Source organism: Microchirus variegatus (genome assembly GCF_963457635.1).
Source record: "Microchirus variegatus genome assembly, chromosome: 2".
NCBI lineage: Eukaryota > Metazoa > Chordata > Actinopteri > Pleuronectiformes > Soleidae > Microchirus > Microchirus variegatus.
Genome location: NC_139803.1, coordinates 2426586 through 2448853, shown reverse-complemented (window position 1 = coordinate 2448853; position 22268 = coordinate 2426586). Strand labels below are relative to the sequence as shown.

Sequence of the window (22268 nt, the reverse complement as noted above, 5' to 3'; positions counted from 1 at the left end):
GGAGGAGGAGGAGCATATTTTAAGTGTTACATAAAGTAAACAACATTCAGTTCTTTGGCTGTCTGGATAAAAAAGCAGAACATGATTTATGCTTTGTTTTGATGTGAATGGGGTCAGCAGAGAGAATGCACTGTAAAAGGTTCCAACTGAATTCTGACTCTACACTGTATTTTTCATACTTTGGGTGGTTGAACATGTCAGTAAAAGTATAACCTAAACAGCTGAGCTGCTGGATCGTAACACAGCGTCTGTACTGCTGTGTGTGTGCTTATGTGTGAAGGAGAAGGTTGAGAACATGCCACACCGTAGAAAAGACGCCATTTTAAACCTCTGATGATAATGTATTGTCAGAAAGTTATTGATTTTTTTTGTTTTTTTCTTTTACCGGGCTACAGCACATTCGCCCTGCTGTCCCTGTTCACATTAAAGTAGTGGGTATTTCATCCTAGCATATACCTTCCTCCAAAGAGGTAGTGTGCTGAACGCAGTCTACGGTCTTACAACTATGTATGAGGGGTCGTGTACGCCATAATTCCTTTTTTTTTTACCTCTCACATACACAATTTTACCTCTCACATACACAATTTTACCTCTCACATTCACTATTACCTCTCACATACACAATTTTACCTCTCACATTCACTATTACCTCTCACATACACAATTTTACCTCACATACACAATTTACCTCTCACATACACAATTTTACCTCTCACATTCACTATTACCTCTCACATACACAATTTAACCTCTCACATTCACTATTACCTCTCACATACACAATTTTACCTCTCACATACACACTGTTACCTCTCACATTCACTATTACCTCTCACATACACAATTTTATCTCTCACATTCACTATTTTACCTCTCACATACACAATTTTACCTCTCACATACACAATTTTAGCTCTCACATTCACTATTACCTCTCACATACACAACTTTACCTCTCACATTCACTATTACCTCTCACATACACAATTTTACCTCTCACATTCACTATTACCTCTCACATACACAATTTTACCTCACACATACACAATTTTACCTCTCACATACACAATTTTACCTCTCACATACACAATTTTACCTCTCACATTCACCATTACCTCTCACATACACAATTTTACCTCTCACATACACAATTTTACTTCTCACATTCACTATTACCTCTCACATACACAATTTTACCTCTCACATTCACTATTACCTCTCACATACACAATTTTATCTCTCACATACACAATTTTACCTCTCACATACACAATTTTACTTCTCACATTCACCATTACCTCTCACATACACAATTTTACCTCTCACATACACAATTTTACCTCTCACATTCACTATTACCTCTCACATACACAATTTTACCTCTCACATACACAATTTTACCCCACACATTCACTATTACCTCTCACATACACAATTTTATCTCTCACATACACAATTTTACCTCTCACATACACAATTTGACCTCTCACATTCACTATTACCTCTCACATACACAATTTTACCTCTCACATACACAATTTTACCTCTCACATTCACTATTACCTCTCACATACACAATTTTACCTCTCACATACACAATTTTACCTCTCACATTCACTATTACCTCTCACATACACAATTTTACCTCACACATTCACAATTTTACCTCTCACACATACAATTGTTTCACCTCTCACATACTCTCTTTTACCTTTCACATACAATTGTTTTACTTAGACACATTAAATGTGAAAGGTAAAAGAGAGTACGTGAGAGGTGAAACAATTGTATATGAGGGGTAAAATTGTGTATGTGAGAGGTAAAAAAAGGAACTATGGCCTACACGGCCCCTCACATATAAGTACCTCATGCACCCTTACTTCTACTATCCTTTAATATATGAATTAGTCTTGCTTTTCAGTGCTGGAGGTAAACAGTGGCTGTTTTCCTGAATCCAGTTCCGGCTAATTTTCAGTTGGAAGGTTTCTGCCAGGTTTCTCCATAACCAGCTCATTATTCCAAATTGTAACCACATTAGATTGTTGCACAGAATCCAGCAGCTGTGGAAGTCACTGCCTTAACATTTCAGTCCCTTAATGTTGGTCTGATTCGTTCGTAAATTCTGATTCTCTTCATTGATCATTTAATTTCAGATCAGTTAAAGGTGCCATATGTAAGAATGTGGCCAAAAATGGTTACTACATTCAAATTTAAAAAATACCGAGGTCTTTTCGGTTTTTGTTTTCTGACGTAACTGGCAACCCGTGGTTGCTCGGCAGCTGAGACTCTACTGAATGCAATGATTGGTAGACGGCGGTAGGTGGCGCCACATGCCAAAACATGATTTCAAAACATAAACATGATTTGCAGTCTGCAAAATATATTTTTTTAATGCAAATATTTTGTCTGTACTGTTGTTGTTGGTGAGTTCAGTTTGTTATATGAACATTATTCCTGAGTCTCTGTGACATATTAGGAGGATTTTATGGCCAGTTGCTTTAGATTTATTACATAATGCACCTTTAACATCCAAATATGGAGCCGTTCATCAGAATGAGTATGGGCTCTGAGGACCGACATGGCAACTTATGTTCTATTTTTCCACATGTGCATTGTGCAGCAACACTGCTGTGAGGGGGGAATAGGGTCCTGATAATCCATTATCTTTGTTTAGACCATTTTTCTTACATGCAGCTCCTAGGTTGGATCGCTTAGTAACATCAGACGAAAGCAGGAACTGCGACCCTTCAGTTTAACGCGCTTATCTCGTGCGTACCTGCAACGTGCTGCGGCTTCATGGGTCCAGCCTTCTTCATGAACGACTCCTCGTTGTCGAACGCGAGTATGGGCTCCGGGCTCACGCCGCTCTCCGACTTGTCCCGCGTTCCGTTGGTGGTGACGCCGTTATTGGAGAGGTGGATGATGTCTTCGAAGTGTGCAGCGTCTTCTTTAGCGGACAGGCCGTTTTCATGTCTCGTGGGCTGAACCCCGTTGACCACCGGTACCGACGGGCTGCTGTAGAACGCAAATACAGAGCAGGGCCTGGTTAAAGTTAAGATGGGTGTGAATGAGTCATCCAGCATGAGTCATGATTCCACTCCAGTCCAAGCACAAGAGTCTTTTAATATATCAATATATGTGATGCGTGCTGTTCAAATATAAAGATTACACATTTCAAGATTCCCTAGTATCACGACGCTGTGCTCCGTCAGTCCTGTGGCTCTTGGTGTTTTTCCACAGTTCAACCCTCCTACAGACTTCAGGAGTGAACCCCTGACTTGGTTATAAACTGTTCACGGTGGTCCTGACTCATCCACTCACATGATCACAAAAACACGGGGGTGGGTCGTACCTTTCTTTGACAGCAGTTTGTCCGTTTTCTAACTTGTTGTTGGACACGTTGACCTCTGGCTTTGGCTGGTTGTCGGCAGATGCTAGAGGAAACAAAGGAGAACAGCCATTCAGTCGGTGCACGTCAACATAGCATCGCGATAATGTGGAATATTGTGATGATGATCGTGGCAGCTTGTATTTAGTTTGTGGACTTTGTGTATTTTGCAGAAGTGACAGAAATTAAGAGGTCCCTTGAATGCATCTTTAAGCTGCTCCTCTAAACCCCAACACACTTTAGATCCCACAGAAGCGATGACGGTTACCAGGGTCTTTGAACGCATCTCATATCGCCGCTTCGGTCAGCATAACGCACCGTTGGTGTTAACCCTGCATTATTTTCACTAACTCTCATGCACTGGACCTTATAATATTCAAATTATCAAACAGACTGTTCAATTCTGTTCAGTTTGTTATATGAACATTATTCCTGAATCTCTGTGACATATTAGGAGGATTTTATGGCCAGTTGCTTTAGATTTATTACATAATGCACCTTTAACTGCTCACTCTCCTGCACCAAAGTCCTTTGGAGAAAATCTGTTTTTTTTTATCCAAGCTGCTGCCTTTTTTGGTAAGTTTGTGTCACGTAGGTAAATCCAACCAAAACATTTAAAACGCCAAAGTACAAAAAACAAATAAACCTCTAAACCCAACACACTTTAGAACCCACAGAAGTGATGACGGTTACCAGGGTCTTTGAATGCATCTCATATCGCTGCTTCTTTCAGCATAACGCACCGTTGGTGTTAACCCTGCATTATTTTCACTAACTCTCATGCACTGGACCTTATAATATTCAAATTATCAAACAGACTGTTCAATTCTGTTCAGTTTGTTATATGAACATTATTCCTGAATCTCTGTGACATATTAGGAGGATTTTATGGCCAGTTGCTTTAGATTTATTACATAATGCACCTTTAACTGCTCACTCTCCTGCACCAAAGTCCTTTGGAGAAAATCTGTTTTTTTTTATCCAAGCTGCTGCCTTTTTTGGTAAGTTTGTGTCACGTAGGTAAATCCAACCAAAACATTTAAAACGCCAAAGTACAAAAAACAAATAAACCTCTAAACCCAACACACTTTAGAACCCACAGAAGCGATGACGGTTACCGGGGTCTTTGAACGCATCTCATATCGCCGCTTCGGTCAGCATAACGCACCGTTGGTGTTAACCCTGCATTATTTTCACTAACTCTCATGCACTGGACCTTATAATATTCAAATTATCAAACAAACAGACTGTTCAATTCTGTTCTTCTTATTTATCTGCCCACTGAACAGTTGAGTTGTGAGCATGGGGAGAGAAAACTGTAATCGACCATCACTGTTCTTGGCCTGACAAAAAAATATCACGGTGAGCAATCTACACTGTACATTTCCGATATATTGTTCAGACAAACACTAATAATCAGCACGCATGTGCTTTGATTTTTAAACACCGAGTGAAGTGATGCCAAAATGTCTCTGAAACATCCTCTCTGCAGCGTTCAGAACCCCCTTATTCAGCTCCACTGAGACATGACTGTGGTCGAAACAGACCTCCACACCCCTGAATGGAGTAGAACGGAGACATGCCTGCCAGACCTCTGACCACATCAGTGGCTGCCCTAATGTGTTCCTGCATTGGAGAATTTCCCCACTAGCAATATATATCTCCAAGACCACATTGATCCTCTCAAAACCGTTGCATGTGACGTGAAAGCTGTGACGAGCTGCGTGAGAACGATAAGTTCGTAGAGGGAGAGCGGACGCGAAGCCACGGTTTATCCTTATTTTAATAACTACTGTGTCAGAAGAACATGTTCGATAGACGGTGGAGGTCGTGATCCCACTCCTCTGTTCTACTCCCACAGTCCCTGATCTCGAATAGCAAGCGGAGACACATGGGTCCCATTTTTTGCAAAGAAGATCTCAAAGCGCAGCTGTGCAGGATATGAGGCAGAGGGATAATTTAATAACCCTTTAAAGGCCTCGGTGTAACGCTGACTCACGCGGCGGGCACGAGAACAAAAGTGGAACGGATAACCTGCGCGTTTGTTTATTCAAACATGTGTGAGCTATAAAAGGAGATGAGAACTGTGTCATCAGACATCCCCAAAGGTGGGATCTGTGCAAAAATGAATGGTGACTTTGTAGTTCTCGCTGAAGGAGATAACCACTTCCCAAACAGATTACGGAGTAATCAATTTAGCCCAGTGATCCTTGTGATTACTGTGGATTAAAGGCTCGAGGTTGGTAATGATTTCCCTTCATCCCTTGAGGATGTTTTGTAAAAGGACGTTCTGCTTACCTTTGCCGATTTCTGCTTCTTTGTCGTTGACGTGTGCCAGTGGAGAGGACTTTGTCTCTTTCTGTGAAAACCAGAGATAATGAGTCATTTTTTTTTCTTTTTAATGGGGTTGATAAAATTCAGCTCATTAAAGCAGAACCGCAAATCTTACCTTCTCGCCTCCATCCGTCTTGCGTGTCCTCTTCATGATCTCGTCCAGACGCTAGAAGGAGAAGAAGGAAAAAAAGATTAGTTGGTTTTTATTTTGACAAAAAGCTGACTGTCCTAATACCTAGGATGCAGATGACCTGCAGACGGTCGCCAAGCGCAACCATGTTTGCCAGTAAAATATAATTTATCAGACTTGTGTTTTCAACGTTATCGCACTGTTATCGCTATCGTCTTTTTCCGGCTCGAAATGTTAAAGGTGCCATATGTAAGAATGTGGCCAAAAACGGTTACTACATTCAAATTCAAAACACCGAGGTCTTTTAGGTTTCGTTTTCTGACGTAACTGGCAACCCGTGGTTGCTCGGCAGCTGAGACTCTACTGACTGCAATGATTGGTAGACGGCGGTAGGTGGCGCCACATGCCGAAACATGATTTGCAGTCTGCAAATCATGTTTTTTTTAATACAAATATTTTGTCTGTACTGTTGTTGTTGGTGAGTTCAGTTTGTTATATGAACATTATTCCTGAGTCTCTGTGACATATTAGGAGGATTTTATGGCCAGTCGCTTTAGATTTATTACATAATGCACCTTTAACTGCTCACTCTCCTGCACCAAAGTCCTTTGGAGAAAATCCGTTTTTTATCAAAGCTGCTGTCTTTTTTGGTTAGTTTGTGTCACGTAGGTAAATCCAAACAAAACATTTAAAACGGCAAAGTACAAAAAAACAAAAACATCACGTTTGTTGACATCAACATATTCTTACAATATCACAGACTTGAGCAGGTGTAGATTTTATGAGGTGGGACTTTAGTTTAAGTGTTGAGTTAAAAGTCTGTGTCCCTGCAGGCAGCCGAGTTGAAAGAAATCGTCTGGTCTCCAGACTGGTTCAAAGTACTGCACAATTTATGGATACCTCATTTAGCAAGACTTTAAAAAAAAAAACACTTAATGCACTTATCTTTCTACATCAATCCTGACAAACTAGCTGTATGTGAATCGTGGTTCCTTGATGTGTGTGTGTGAAAGAGAAGACTGAGCATGTGCTGAGACTAATTTTCTACGCTCTGGAACTTTAAGCATATCATAGTTTAGTGGTTATTTGTCATATTCTAGTAGCAGTGACGAGGCGAAACTACTGGTTTAAACAGAGTTAAACCGTGCCTCTGGGGTCTTCAGGTGTGTTAAAGCTCACATAGAGTGGGTCCTGTTGCACATATATGTTAGTTATGGAGGTCTACTTACATACATTAACTTGTTTTTATGGTCAAAAACCTCCTAGTTGCTGTAAACGAGCCGATAGAAATCCTCTTTTCTGACGATGTTGCCCAGCCGCGATATTTCAGACTCAACTCTCACACCCAGAAGATAGAGTGTGTTGTGATTGGCCATCCAACGTAGAGCCTTCTCACCTGTCTTGTGATTGGCCAGTACCCGGAAGTGACATATTTCAGCACACCTGCTCTCAGAAGCACAGCTCCCCCCTCTGGAACGGTGGATGCACTGCTACTCATTATCGCAACCGGATGTGCCCGGACTAGTGCCCGGAGCAGGACGATCTGCTGTTCAGGAGAACCGGCGTTTACGTAACCGGACCGGGTTTTTTCAGAGATCTCGCTGAGCCCGAGATTACAATAAAACACGGCGTTCTCAGCAGTGGCTGAACTGTTTGTTTTGAAACTTCAGGGCTTCTTAAACAAGGTAATGACGCAGATACACGTCAAAAAACAGCGTTAATCGGAACTTCCGGTCTAGGTCCGCTTTAAACACTGATGAAGCAGCTCTTGTGTATTCAGCTGGAACATCAGCGTAGGATGGGTGAACAGTGAAGAGAAGGACAGATGACCGTGCTGAACTAAAACACAAAACCACTCTACGTGGCTGATTTGTATGCAGAGAAGACAGAGGTTTTTTACACATGATGCGACCTTCATCTCAGGACACAGCCAGACCAGCTGCCACTCATAAAAGTTTTTTATGTTGTTTTTTTTTTTCCATGGACAAACTCATACTCAACTCATACAATAATTACTGTGCAAAACATCTGCACTTGACTAAGCTGCCGAGTTTCCCCCTCAGGAGACTTTTAAACATATGCGCTTGCTAATGACAACAATGTCTTTGCTGAAGTGATAACAGGAATATGGCAGTCTCTTATGTCAGACTACAGCAACAGTTTACTGTAAGTGTGTTGAAGCAGAATGTCTTCAGGGCAGAGAACATGTTGAACAGGAAGAAGTCTGGCCTGGCAAAAGTCAATAAGAATCAGAGGAAGAGGAAAGAAAGCACACACACACACACATTCTTGTACTTGCTGCATACTGAGGACTGGGTTGCTGACAAAGCGAGGACCAGCATTTCCACTTTATAAATCAACACAATTACAAATATCTACTTCATGAATGACATCTATAAAGAACTACTGGTTGCAGTACCATAAAATGTCTGCAGGTAGAGCCACAGAGCAAAAAGGGCTGGAAAACTTTTTAGATTTTTTTTTTTTTTGTGGGTCCAAAATTGGACAAAAACGTTATACTACACTATGTCGACCAAAATTTCAAAAAATCTTTGACAAAAATGTGTTGGTCCAAAATTAAAAAAAAAAAAAGTCATGCTATACTATGTCATCCAAAAGTTGAAAAAATTTGAAAAAACATTTTGGTCCAAAATTAAAAAAAAAAAGTCATGCTATACTATGTCATCCAAAAGTTGAAAAAAATAGAAAAAAACATTTTGGTCCAAAATTTTTTTTTTAAAGTCATGCTATACTATGTCATCCAAAAGTTGAAAAAATTAGAAAAAAACATTTTGGTCCAAAATTAAAAAAAAAAAAAAGTCATGCTATACTGTCATCCAAAAGTTGAAAAAATTAGAAAAAAACATTTTGGTCCAAAATTAAAAAAAAAAAATTCATGCTATACTATGTCATCCAAAAGTTGAAAAAATTAGAAAAAAACATTTTGGTCCAAATTTTTTTTTTTTAAAGTCATGCTATACTATGTCATCCAAAAGTTGAACAAATTTTAAAAAGACATTTTGGTCCAAAATTTGACAAAAGTGTCATCCAAATTTTGAATTTTTTTGACAAATTGAGTATAGCATGTTATAGCAACCTAAGGAAGTGATTTCAATGAAAACAAAGTGAGGACCGACCAAAATGTCCTCACTCCGTAAAAATGACCTCACTTTGTTGGTTTAAAAACCCTCACTGGTCCTCAGTATGCAGCAAGTACAAGAACCCACACACACACACAGGCCTGAGTTTAGTGTAGATGTGGGTGGTATCCTTGAGGAGCCGGCCGTGGTCAAATCACATCATGTGCGCACACATTCCCACAGAGATGAGTTGGCAGAGAAAGGCCTAGTTTATTAATGTTTAAATATAACTTCAAGCTCACACACCCTGAGCCATCTTAAATCGTGGCATGCAGACAGTTAATCCAGGAAAAGCCATATACGTCGTTCATCTTGGTTTCAGGGACTCGGTTGTCAAGGGTGTGCTTTTGTCAAGTCAAAGGAACCACAGGGTTAATGTACCACATAATATAATACCTCCACTCACTGTGCATGAGCACAGTTAGAATACGTGTTGTGTCGAGCCTGAAATGTGTGTAGCTCAGAGCAGTGGTGGGACTTGATTTCAAACATTCAACATTTAAATGTGCTAATTTCACATTATCATTTTAGTAATAACAATTCATATCATTTTGGGGACTATATAAGGTTGCTATTTTTAAAGCTCACATAGAGTGGTCCTTTTGCACATATTATGTTAGTTACGGAGGTCTACTTACATACATAAACTTATTTTTATGGTCAAAAACCTCCTAGTTGCTGTAAACGAGCCGATAAAAATCTCTCCTTACTGACGCTGTCCTCGGTCGCGGTGTTTCAGACATAAATCTCACACCCAAAAGACGGAGTGTGTTGTGATTGGCCAGCTAGTGTAGAGGCTTCCCAAAACTGTCTTGTGATTGGCCAGTACCCGGAAGTGACATAATCAGCACACCCGCTCTCAGAAGTGCAACTCCCCCCTCTGGAACGGTGGATGCACTGCTACTCATTTTTAAAACATTGTTTTAACAGTGTTTAAAAATAGCTTCTTCACGACTCCACGCCGCAGTCCCTTTTATGACTTTGACCCAGAGTCAGAAGACACTGTCGCTCGTGAAACACCTCCACAACGGACATTATTCTTCTTCTTCTGCGGTTCAATGTACGCAACCGGATGTGCCCGGACAAGTGTCCGGAGCAGGACGATCTGCTGTTCCGAGAACCGTAACGTAACCGGACCGGGTTTTTTCAGAGATCTCGCTGAGCCCGAGACTACAATAAAACACAGCGTTCTCAGCAGTGGCTGAACTGTTTGTTTAGAACCTTCAGGGCTTCTTAAACAAGGTAATGACGCAGATACACACTAAAAAAACAGCGTTAATTGGAACTTCCGATCTAGGTCCGCTTTAAAATCGTCTGAAAAATGTCTGCACAGAGATTATATTCATGTGACTGAAACTTGGCTGAAAGAAAAGAGCAATGATGGAGGCACAGACGGATTGCCCTACCCTTTTCCTCTCCAGCCTTTCCTGCTCCTCCTTCTGGAAGTGCTTCTCCCTCTCCAGACGCTGCTTCTCCGCCTCCTCCCGTGCTTTGGCCTCGCTCTCTTCCTTCTGAAATAGACACAAGCGAGAATCCGACCGCAAGTTTAATGCCGGCAGAAGTAAGGAAAAAAAAAAAAAAAACTTCAGCCAAAATAGCATGCCTTTTACGCAACAAGGGTGTGGTTGCTCCCTGCAATTGTTGTTTACAACCACAAAAGGGATATTTTCCTGTACGCTCGAGCCAAAAATATCCATTTCCAACATTTTACAGAGTCACAAGGTGACCATACAAAGTGAAATACAATACTTGGGCTTCTGCATGAATGAACTGAATCGTGTTTAACCACAAATGACACTTCTGTGTAAGACCACAAGGGGGTGCCAAAGACTAAGAGCTGAATGTGGAGATGTCTGGGCTGATCAGGATGAAAATCGGCTTATTATGGTAAACTTAAAATCTTGCATTGACACGTTCAGTGCAAGTAGCAGCTCTGTTTTCGGTGGAGTCTGTCATTACGTGAGGTCAGTGTGAGGTGAACAGCTGAGCTGAGACAATAGACACCACAAACAAGTTGTTTGCTAAAGTCGGGCGTGTGGAGGTTTGTGGTGTGAAGAGCAAAGTGTCATGGAAAGCTGTGTAATGATGCTTCAGGGACTTCAGCGTACCTGCTTTTGCAGGCGTAGGTTCTCCTCTTGCTCGGCTTTGGCTCTCTCCTCGGCCTCCTTCTCCTCTTGTAGCCGCTGGGCTTCGTCTCTCCTCTTCTGCTCCTCCGCCATGGCTCGGGCCTCCTCCTCCCTGCGTTGCCTCTCCTCCGCCTCCCTCGCTATTCGCTCCTCTCTCAGGACCCTAAAGACATCGTAACATAAGGCTGAGGATGTGCAATTTTTCCACAAAATCATTTGCCAAAACACACGCTGAATGAAGTAAAACGGTTTGAAATCTGTATTGTTCCATTGACGGACTGATTTGGGAACCACAGATGACCCACGATATTGTTTTTAATGTCACCAAATGAATTTGCAGTAGTTTTACTAAAGATTTACATGTGTATTTCAACTTTGCGCCACATGAGGGAGCTTTCCTCATGGATGCTTGCCTCATTTACAAAGTAACCCAGCTAAAGAGAAAGCTGCGGTTTAAGTTAAACTACCAGCTGTGAGGTGAAATACTGTAAAAAGCATTTCTGCACACAGATTGTGAACAGAGGTTTACTCATATACTGTATCTGTATAACATGCATGCAATGTTTTGATTCTACTAGCAAACATAATAGGAATTATAGGAATGCAAGTTTACCTAGTCAAAATTATTATCTATTACAGAAAATTGCAGAAACATTAAAATGTACATTAAGTTCCACTGTTTTACCATTTTTTAAAAAGTGGGTCAAACAAACACTGGTTTAAACAACACTATTTAAACCCCGTGGTTAAAATGACAGTCCCACTCCTGTGCAAAATAAGCAGAATATACAGCACGCACTGCTAATTCCACAATATCGCACAATCGCTAACGATAATAGTTAACTTTATCTGAACATTTTCATACCACTTCACAACTGTGCCCTTGAGTCTGCACTTGTGATGACGACTGCTGGAAATTTCAGTGGCCCGTGACTCTGTCATGTTTGACTTTCCTGTCAGATTTGATCTGCTTTGAACTGTGCATGGGCAGCTATAGCCAGGTCTGAGTCACTATATTTTGAAGTGTATATATATATATATATATAAAATTTTTAAAGGTCACATAGAGTGGTCCTGTTGCACATATATGTTAGTTATGGAGGTCTACTTACATATATTAACTTGTTTTTATGGTCAAAAACCTCCTAGTTTCTGTAAACTAGCCGATAGAAATCCTCTTTTCTGACAGTGTTTTTCAGCCGCGATGTTTCAGAGTGAACTTTCACCCCCAGAAGACAGAGTCTTGTGATTGGCCAGTACTATCCAGCACATCCGTTCTCAGAAGCGCAGCGCCCCCCTCTGGAACGGTGGATGCACTGCTACTCATTATCAAAACATTGTTTTAACAGTGTTTAAAAATAGCTTCTTCACGACTCCCCGCCGCAGTCCCTTTGATGACTTTAAATGGGAGTCAGACCCAGAGTCAGAAGACACTGTCGCTCGTGAAACACCTCCACAATGGACGTTATTCTTCTTCTGCGGTTCAATGTACGTAACAGGATGTGCCCGGACTACCGCCCGGAGCAGGACGATCGGTTGTTCAGGAGAACCGCTGCTTACGTAACTATTACGGGATTTTCAGTGATCTCGTTGAGCCCCGAGATTACAATAAAACACAACGTTCTCAGCAATGGCTGAACTGTTTGTTTCGAACCGTAAGGCTTCATAAACAAGGTAATGACGCAGATACACACCAAAAAAAACAGCGATAATAGGAACTTCCGGTCTAGTTCCGCTTTAAAAATTAAAAAAAAGTAGAAAACCCTGACCTCTCCTTCTCCTCCTGCTCACGCCGCTCTTGCTCCTCCCGCTCCCGCTGCTCTCGGGCCTGCCGGCGTTTCTCTGCCAGGATGCGAGCGGCCTCCTCGGGGTTGTTGGTGCCCGCCATGGGTTTGGCAGACGGAGAGGGCGCCGGTGACGCCGCGGGAACAGAAGGAGCCGAGTGGACCGGCTCCGGCGAGGAGGAAGCGACTGAGCTCGATGCACGGGGTGAGGCGGCGGCCGAGGATAACACTATAGCGGGAGCCACAGGGGAACCTGAAACATGGAAAAAAACAAAATATACATTAGTCCATCTCCAATTAGACTATTTATGTTGCTCCAGTAATACATCATTATTAAAAGCACATTGAAACCTTGCACTGTGAAACATCCCTGAAATTGAAAGCAGCCACAGCTTCAATCCAAGGACTTAGTAATTGCGTAATTACAGCTGATTAACGCAGCCTGTTAATGCTGTTTGTGACAACACGTGGATTGTGGAGCTGTGTGTGGCTCACTCGTTCTACTCTCTGTGTGTTTTCATGCCTCATTAACGCTGATGCTAATCTTTAGCTACTGCTCCTGACAAACAAATACAGATTTTTGCAGAGAGAGACCCAGGCACATTTTCTCCTTTCTCTGGATTATTCTGGTCACTGTCGGGAAGAGACTCTGGGAAATGATTGCGTTTGAACCAAAATGATAAAACACAGTGTGTGACTCAGCCACAGTGGGAAGTAACCAAAAATTCCAGATGCTCTGTGTTTTATTGACATAGGCTGTCACTCCTAACCAAATGCAGACACCCACTTAATATAGTGACATATTTTTTTTAAGTAGCTAAACACAATGTCATGGTACAACACTGTGAGATCAATCATGTTTAAAGCTCACATAGAGTGGTCCTGTTGCACATATATGTTACTTATGGAGGTCTACTTACATACATTAACTTGTTTTTATGGTCAAAAACCTCCTAGTTGCTGTAAACGAGCCGATGGAAATCTGTCTTTTCTGACGCTGTTCCCCAGCCGCGATATTTCAGACATAAATCTCACACCCAGAGGACAGAGTGTGCTGTGATTGGCCAGCCAGCGTAGAGCCTACCCAACTGCCTTGTGATTGGCCAGTACCCGGAAGTGACGTATTCGGCGCACCCGTTCTCCGAGGCGCAGCTCCCCCCTCTGGAACGTTGGATGCACTGCGACACTGTCGCTCGTGAAACACCTCCACAACGGACGTTATTCTTCTTCTGCGGTTCAATGTACGCAACCGGATGTACCCGGACTAGTGCCCGGAGCAGGAGGATCTGCTGTTCCGGAGAACCGGTGTTTACGTAACCGGACCGGGTTTTTTCAGAGATCTCGCTGAGCCCCGAGATTACAATAAAACACAGCGTTCTCAGCAGTGGCTGAACTGTTTGTTTAGAACCTTCAGGGCTTCGTAATCAAGCTAATGATGCAGATACACACTAATGCTCTCACAAGATATTCTGGTGTGAAAGAATAGTGAACCAGAACTAAGTTACTAAGACTGAGAGGAGTAGGACAATGTCTTTGAGCTTACAGACAGACTCTTATGTCCAAGCAACAACGGTATTCTAACACACAGTATCCCTGACTGAATCAATATCAAATCGGAAATTTGTGAAATTGAGACTTTTAGTGAATTGGAATCCAATTGATTTGGGAAATCAGTGGTGGTAACCAGCTGGAAATACGACCCAATTATCAAAGTTGTTGTCAACCGTTTGAACCAGTGCCATGATGACATGTGGTTTGGAAAACAGCAGTGCTTGGCTTTGAAGACCCTGTTCAGATCTGGTATTAATATCTGTCCTGAATGATCAGATCACAAGCGGACAGATCTGAATGCATCCTCAGATCTGATCACAAAAAAACACGTGGCGAAAAGATATGGGGTCACATTAGCACGATTAGAGTTCCGATTCACTCTTCCCAACAGTTTTTTTTTCACTTGCGCTGATACACGTGCACACACAGAGTGGACACGTGCACAGTCATTATAAACATATTTTTGTTTGCATGAACAGACGTGACGTCAGTGTGTGTTTCAGTACAGCACGGGTGGCGAGAGAACCAAACGCATGATCACGGCATCCACTTCGCATTGTAATGTCATTTGTAAACAGTTGTACTTCCTTCCAAAATCCTTTTTTCAAGTCCAAAAAGAGGTCTGCTATTACGGGAAAAACGTTTTACTTGACCACAAACGGCAATAAGTCTTGACTTTTTGTTGTACTCACCCTTTCTCCCCTCAGGGGTGACGGGCCTCCTCTGGAGAGTCTCCCTCAGTCTCTCCAGAGGAACAGGGGAGGAGGTTCTTGCAGGGGTCCTTGCTCTTTTGGGCCGGGCCTTAGGAGTCGATGGACTCCCGCGCGTGGACGGCGGTTTCGGGGAGGCAGCCGGGCTGGGCGAGGCGGTTCTCCCCTTGTTTGTGGCTGGGGACGATGGCCGTTGTCTTGATAAAGGGCTGGGACTAAAAGAAAGGAACACAAACGTGATATATTTAGACTGATGGGGAAATGGGCTTGATGTGTAAACGTGTCCTGAGGAGACCTGGCTTCGGCGAACGAGGTTCACCGCTCAAACATTGCATCATTCTTTAAGTGCATCGTCCGTCAGCATCCCGGCAACACATAGGGAAAGTCCATTAAGTGTTTTCCGCCCCGTGGGCCTCTGTCAACGACAGCTCTGCCAGGCTCTTTGGTGCCTTAATGTTGAGCCACAGAACTGTGTATGCATTGTAGACGTTTATTCCTGTGGCCTGGGGGTACGAGCGGAGAGGCCTTGGAACCTTTCACTTGATGCCAAAGCTCAAACGGTGCATTAAAGGCACCATATGTAAGAATGTGGCCAAAAACAGTTACTACACTCAAATTGAAAATACCGAGGTCTTTTAGGTTTCATTTTTTTCTCCGACATTGTAGCTTACACGTACTGTAACTGGCAACCCGTGGTTGCACAGCAGCTGAGACTCTACTGACTGCAATGATTGGTAGACGGCGGTAGGTGGCGCCACATGCCAAAACACGATTTCAAAACATAAACATGTTTTGCAGTCTGCAAAATATGTTTTTAATGCGAATATTTTGTCTGTACCATGGTCGGTTACTACATTCAAATTCAAAATACCCAGGTCTTTTAGGTTTCGTTTTCTGACGTAACTGGCAACCCGTGGTTGCTCACAGCTGAGACTCTACTGACTGCAATGATTGGTAGATGGCGGTAGGTGGCGCCACATGCCGAAACATGATTTGCAGTCTGCAAAATGTTTTTTTTAATCCAAATATTTTGTCTGTACTGTTGTTGTTTGTGAGTTCAGTTTGTTATATGAACATTATTCCTGAGTCTCTGTGACATATTAGGAGGATTTTACAATCAGTTGCTTTATATTTATTACATAATGCACCTTTAAATGCAAAGTCATTGACCAGAAACAAGCTAGCTAGCTAGTGAACAAGGGATACCTTTGTTTACAATACAGTTTTAGATTAAAGTAAAGGTCATGTTCACACTTCCAAGCGATTCAATCACGGCCAAATTGCCTTACTATAGCTGTTCACACCTGGCGTTAAAACGTGTCCTGAATATGTGTATGTCCTGTGACCATATGTGATCAAATCTGGAACAAAAATTGTGTGAGATGGAGAGATGAAAAAGAAATCCTGTGATGATCTGAATTAATAGTGGCTGCAAAAAAATTATAAATGAATAAAAGGTATAAAGACAGTGCAAAGTTTACCTTGGATCAGGTCTGTGTCTCATACTGGGTAGAGACTGTCTCTTCTTAAGCACCTTCTCTTTAGTGAGGGCACTTTTCTCCTTCTCGTTCTCCCGTTCTTTGTCTCTTTTTTCTTTCTTGTTTTTATCCAGCTGTGTGGCAGAGTGAGGAGAAAATTAAAACATTTTTCACACTTCTGTGTGAAATGACATTGAATTATAATAATAACAGATAAGGCAATACGGTAAAGGATGAAGAACACATCTGCAGTTAGGTTTTTTCTCCATCTACAACAAATGTTATTTCATTTCAAGGATACGTTTAACAGTAAAAAAAACAGAATCTGTTTTATGTTATATTTATTTATATATATATATATGTATGTGTATATATATATGTGTGTATATATATGTATGTGTGTATATATAGGTATATATGTATATATATATCGGTATATCTGTATGTATATATGCGCATATATATGTATATATGTATATATGCGCATATATATGTATATATGCGCATATATATGTATATATGCGCATATATATGTATATATGCGTATATGTGTATTTATGTATATATGCGTATATTTATACATGCATATGTATGTATGTGTATATATATATGTGTATATATAGGTATATATGTATGTATATATAGGTATATATGTATGTATATATAGGTATATATGTGTATATATAGGTATATGTATGTATATATAGGTATATATGTGTTTATATATGTGTATATGCGTATATATGTATATATGCGTATATACATGCGTATATGTGTATTTATGTATATATGCGTATATTTATACATGCATATGTCTATATGTATTTATGTGTGTATATATATTTATATATATGTATATGCGTATATATATATATATATATATATATATATATATATATATATGTATATACATATATATGTATATATGCGTATATATTTATGTATATGTATATATGCGTATATGTATATATGTATGTATATATATATATATATGTATGTATATGTATATATATATATAATGGCTTTTAGGAAACAGTTAAAACAAGGCCGGAGTTAAGATGACAGACGTACCGGTGTGGAGCTGCGCCTGCCTTGGCGCTGGGTTATGTCTGGTGTGCTGGACGTCACCCTCCAGCGGTCAGAGCACCGGTGGTGTGGTTGGTGGGCGCAGAGGGAGAGGGGACTGGCTGAGGCCGAACGTGGGCAGAGAGGAGAGTCTGCAGAGGAATGCGAAATGTAATCCCCGTTTTTTTTGCAAATGTATCGCGAGAGACAAAATTAATTGAAGTGATAAATATTTAGCTTACGGCCGTCTTTGTTGTTGCTGAGAACGCTGGCGGCGCTGCGGCTCCTGGCGAGGAAAGACAGCGTCGGCGTCATCAGCCGGTCGACGATGCTGCTCTCCCACGGGCTCAGTGCGGCGCCACGGGCTGAGGTTGGAGAAGGAAACGGCGTTAATTCATGCATCTAATTTAATTAACCTTAAAGACGTCTAGTAGTCGTGTTGCACGTTGAACCAGAGCTCGGTTGTTAGTATTCCAGCCCCAAACCATAGTCCAGTGCTTCTCAAAGTGTGGGGCCTCAGGTGGGCTGTAAAACTCTCCCATTTACCAAAATTAATGAAAATGAAGTGGAAATTTGAAAGGACATATCTACATTAAGGCCTTGATCCAATGCAAAATATCCTTATAAGACACATATGTGCCACCCAAAGAGATTATGAGGGGAAGAGAGGTTGAGATGTGTCTACTTTAACCTTGGGCTGTATGGGTACCACCCAGGAGAAATAGTTCTTTTTTTTATTATTTGAAATGCTCGTCTAGACATGGAGTGAGTTATTTATAACCACAGCCTTGAGCGTACAAGCAGAGAGGATGAGAGAAGACTCGTCAGTGTTAAACTTTCTTCTATTTGCAAGAGGAATAAACTAGTTGCCCATCTGTTTTTCCCCAGCAGCACACACACAGAAATACCACCTGCCCCAAGGAGTTTTCAGAATACATTATTGCTTGAAAAGTGCTGACTCACCGACTCACTTTTTCAAACTTAGATGTTTCTAGTTCTTGCAAGTGAGTACACAGTGACCTGATTTAAGAAGAGCTTCTTCGATTGACGTATAAAGAAAGGTTGATTCAAAGAAAATGTCATACCCACTGCCATTTTAAAAAATAAATCAACAAGGACACAGCAAAGACGTCCCCACATCCACCACAACATGAACCGGGAATGAAATGATTTCAAACTCACGATAAAAACCAACCAAAAGGACAGTAAAAGACAGGACAAAACAAACGTATGAACACGGGAGCATGCAGAGCATGTCAAACGCGCCATGCCCCCCGCGACCCAAAAAACTCTAAAGAGTGAAAACAAAAAAATGATGGAAAACGGATCAGCCTGTCAACCATCAAGCACAGGAGAGGGACTGAAATCAGAAAGGAGTAACTGAAAATTGAAAATAAAAAAATACAGGACAATGACGGACGGGGGTTCGGAGGTGTTTCGGCGCCGCCGGCGGATCGATGGGATACACTGAATGAGTGGGAGGGAGTGGGGGGGGCATTCCACATGTTGCCTTACTTCTGCCGGGGGAGTTCCAGAGCGTAGCGGAAGACTTGGAGAGACGCTTGTTTATAACAGAGTCCACGTGTTTGGGAAGGTTGACCGTCGACACAGAGCATCTGCCTAAGAAGCCAAAGAGAGCGAACCACACAGATGTTCAGACAGGTCACGTGGTTGAGCGGCGGAGGTGGAGGTGGAGACGGAGGTGGAGGTGGATGTCGGAGCGGATTTCTGAGGCTCCCGATGCTCAAATGACGCCTGAACAATCGACGTTTTATATGATGATGCATTTTAACATAACGTGAGAAACCACCCATTAGTGGAAATTCACATTCACATTCATCTGTTCACACAAACAGCCTGAAGGGCTAATATATTGCAAGAATCTAGCATTAAGTTACATTTATCCTGACACCAGGATACAATTTTGACTGAAACATTTCCATATTGATACAAAGAATCAGTACAATATCACACAATTAAATTAAAGATCCAGGGTCTCTGCAGGATTCAACAAGTCAAATTTAAGACTTTTTAAAGACCATATAATGAATACAATTTAAGACACCATTTCAAATCCATACTGGCAAAAAAAAGTACAAAAGACATGACGGAAAATTGGAGCCACAAATTGTTGAACTTGCAATTCGGCTTAGCTGTGGGCTTTCATCACGTTTTCTCCGCTGCTATGCTATGCTATGCTAAGCTGTAACACACCGCGGCGCGCACAGCCCGCTAGCTAGCGGTGCTCGATAAATTCTCCCCGGGCGGCACAGGTGGCCTACTTTTTTAGTTCCGTGTTGTAGTTATTGTCGTTATCGCGTCCTCAAAAATAGAAACATTTCAAAGCGAGACTGAAGTTCATGCATGTTTTAAATGAGATTTTTAGGAGAATTTAAGACATTTTAAGACCTTAAATTCAAATAATTGGATTTAAGACTTTTTAAGACCCCGCGGATACCCCTGTTGTATCATACATTTCCTTACACCTAGTATTTAGCACACATAACAGATAGAAATAAATATGTAATGCAAAGGTTTCTGTTAATAAAGTGGCATTGAAAGAAAAAAAATGACCTTTTAATGTTTACCCACAACATCTGATTCCAGTAGCTATGCCCTTGTTGAGTTGCACACATTGCCTATATTGCGCTGTACTGCAGCCACTCCCCCTCTCACTCGCACAGCACTGTGGGCTACTTGAGAGGATCAAGCGGGGCCATTTTGGCAGAATTGAATCTGCGGGTAAAGAGTTAAGTGAGTGCAAGATGTGTGGGTGACTATTACGTCTGACCTCAACAATAAAGACTCCCTGAATGCCCGTGTGCCTGCATTAAAATGAATAAGCGGATTTGGCTAAATGCAGTTTGCTCGCATTACAATGAGTCAGCGGATTTTTGCATCAACACGCCAACAAACACAGGTATGCAGTGGCTAAGGAACGTCTGTCTCTGTCTGTCTGTGTCTGTCTGCCACTAGTATAAAGTATTATACTAGTATACTAGTATATAAGCCGATTAATGCTGCACGTTCTAGTGAAAACAAAACTCCAAATAACCACAAAACAAAACGAAAAGCTGCTGAAAAAAACACTCATTTCCAAGCAAACCATCCAACTGCAATACTTGCATCAACTCCCATTTCCATGTCCCCGTTAATACACTCTAATCAAACGAGCACTCTCTTCCCCTTAATGTTTGAAGGCGATGAATCACGGTTTCGACACAACACTGCAGCAGTAGAGCTATTAAAGAACGCAAGACACGAGACAGCATGTTCATCTCCGAGTCTGAGACGGGTGCTTTGAAGCGTTTCCTAAAATCGCATCTTGAACGGTCAGCGATTCCAATGCCTTGCTCGTTCTCTCGTCTGCCTCCGATCGTGAAACAGACGGCAGACTGGTGAGGTGAGGAAGGAATGGAGAGATTGATTTGTGTGTCAATAATTTACCCAGGCATTATGGCAGAAGCGATTACACGACGTAAGATGGCCCCCAAAGACTTTTCAGATTCGGCTTTCAGTCGGGAGGATGGAACAAAGAAGCTTCTGTGAAGCTGCACTATTAACACAAACGGCCAGATGTTTGTGCTCATTTCAGACATAAATCCACAGCATTGTCAGTGTAAAAAAAACTAGACATAGTAAACAAACTGCCTGCTGCAAGAGTGCATACAGGCTACTCGCATTCTCTCACAATACCCTGATTACTGAATTTCTGATTTCTTCACCTGGAAAATGTCATCTCCATGGTAGTTAAAGAAAGGTTGTAACATGCACTTAATCAGCAACAAGCTGCTAGCTTGATACGTCATGTAAAAAAAGAATAGGTGTAGACGTGTGACCCATAATAACCTTTCTCTCTGCAGCCATGGATTTATAAATAATTTCAAATTAAGCATAAGTAGACAACTTGAACACAGCTTAGTGCTGTTGTCACACTAGAGCAGCTGAATACATTGATGCAGTTTCATCGTGATGACTGATAAATAATAATATTAAATAGGCGAACAGTCTGCATGGACAATGCTGCAGTGACTCATACATTAGAGGAAAGGGTGTGGTGAGTGTGACGCAGCAAAAAAAAAAGATAGGCACCACACTAAAATAAAACTAAATCCTCCGGTGCTACCTGCATCTGTTTGGACAGCATTATTACTGACTGTGCACCAGGCAACATTATAAGAACAAGCACAACAAGTTGTAGACATGATACGTTTGGTTATTTGTTTAAGGCTTCGGATCTAAAAGAAGGAGAAAATATCAGAAGATAAAGCCACAAAAACAGATAAAATGTGTAGAATATTTGCATATTTGTTGTTGTATGATTAAAATAAGAGAACATGTTGCATTGGAATGTGGGGTATATGAAAAATGTGTACTTTTTGAAAGACTGAAACAAAAATAGGGCACTATATTATATCCTAGTGACAGTACAGCTGACAGACAAACCTAATTTCCCTTCAAAAGGATAATAGAAACCTCTTAAAACGACATTTTACTGTTGCAGCAAGACAAACACTGCGACAGAACTAAGTGATGCCTGCTCTGCTTCTGATGCTAGCAGT

The 22268-nt window shown here is 41.4% G+C and overlaps 2 protein-coding genes across 2 annotated transcripts in view; one reads left to right on the top strand and one right to left on the bottom strand.

The window, feature by feature from the left end:
* The window catches only part of dnali1 (dynein, axonemal, light intermediate chain 1), a 114954-nt gene that overhangs the window by 9866 nt on the left and 82820 nt on the right, over positions 1–22268 (top strand). The gene's annotated exons all lie outside the window — the stretch shown is intronic.
* The window catches only part of map7d1a (MAP7 domain containing 1a), a 54390-nt gene that overhangs the window by 5001 nt on the left and 27121 nt on the right, over positions 1–22268 (bottom strand). Inside the window, exons 6-16 of the mRNA XM_083903838.1 lie at positions 17949–18071; positions 17713–17858; positions 16645–16775; positions 15146–15378; positions 12888–13155; positions 11101–11281; positions 10399–10503; positions 5838–5888; positions 5687–5747; positions 3353–3434; positions 2777–3015 (exon numbers count right to left, since the gene is read on the bottom strand). Coding sequence (XP_083759964.1) covers positions 2777–3015; positions 3353–3434; positions 5687–5747; positions 5838–5888; positions 10399–10503; positions 11101–11281; positions 12888–13155; positions 15146–15378; positions 16645–16775; positions 17713–17858; positions 17949–18071 — 1620 coding nt within the window. The remainder of the gene's footprint in view (positions 1–2776; positions 3016–3352; positions 3435–5686; positions 5748–5837; positions 5889–10398; positions 10504–11100; positions 11282–12887; positions 13156–15145; positions 15379–16644; positions 16776–17712; positions 17859–17948; positions 18072–22268) is intronic.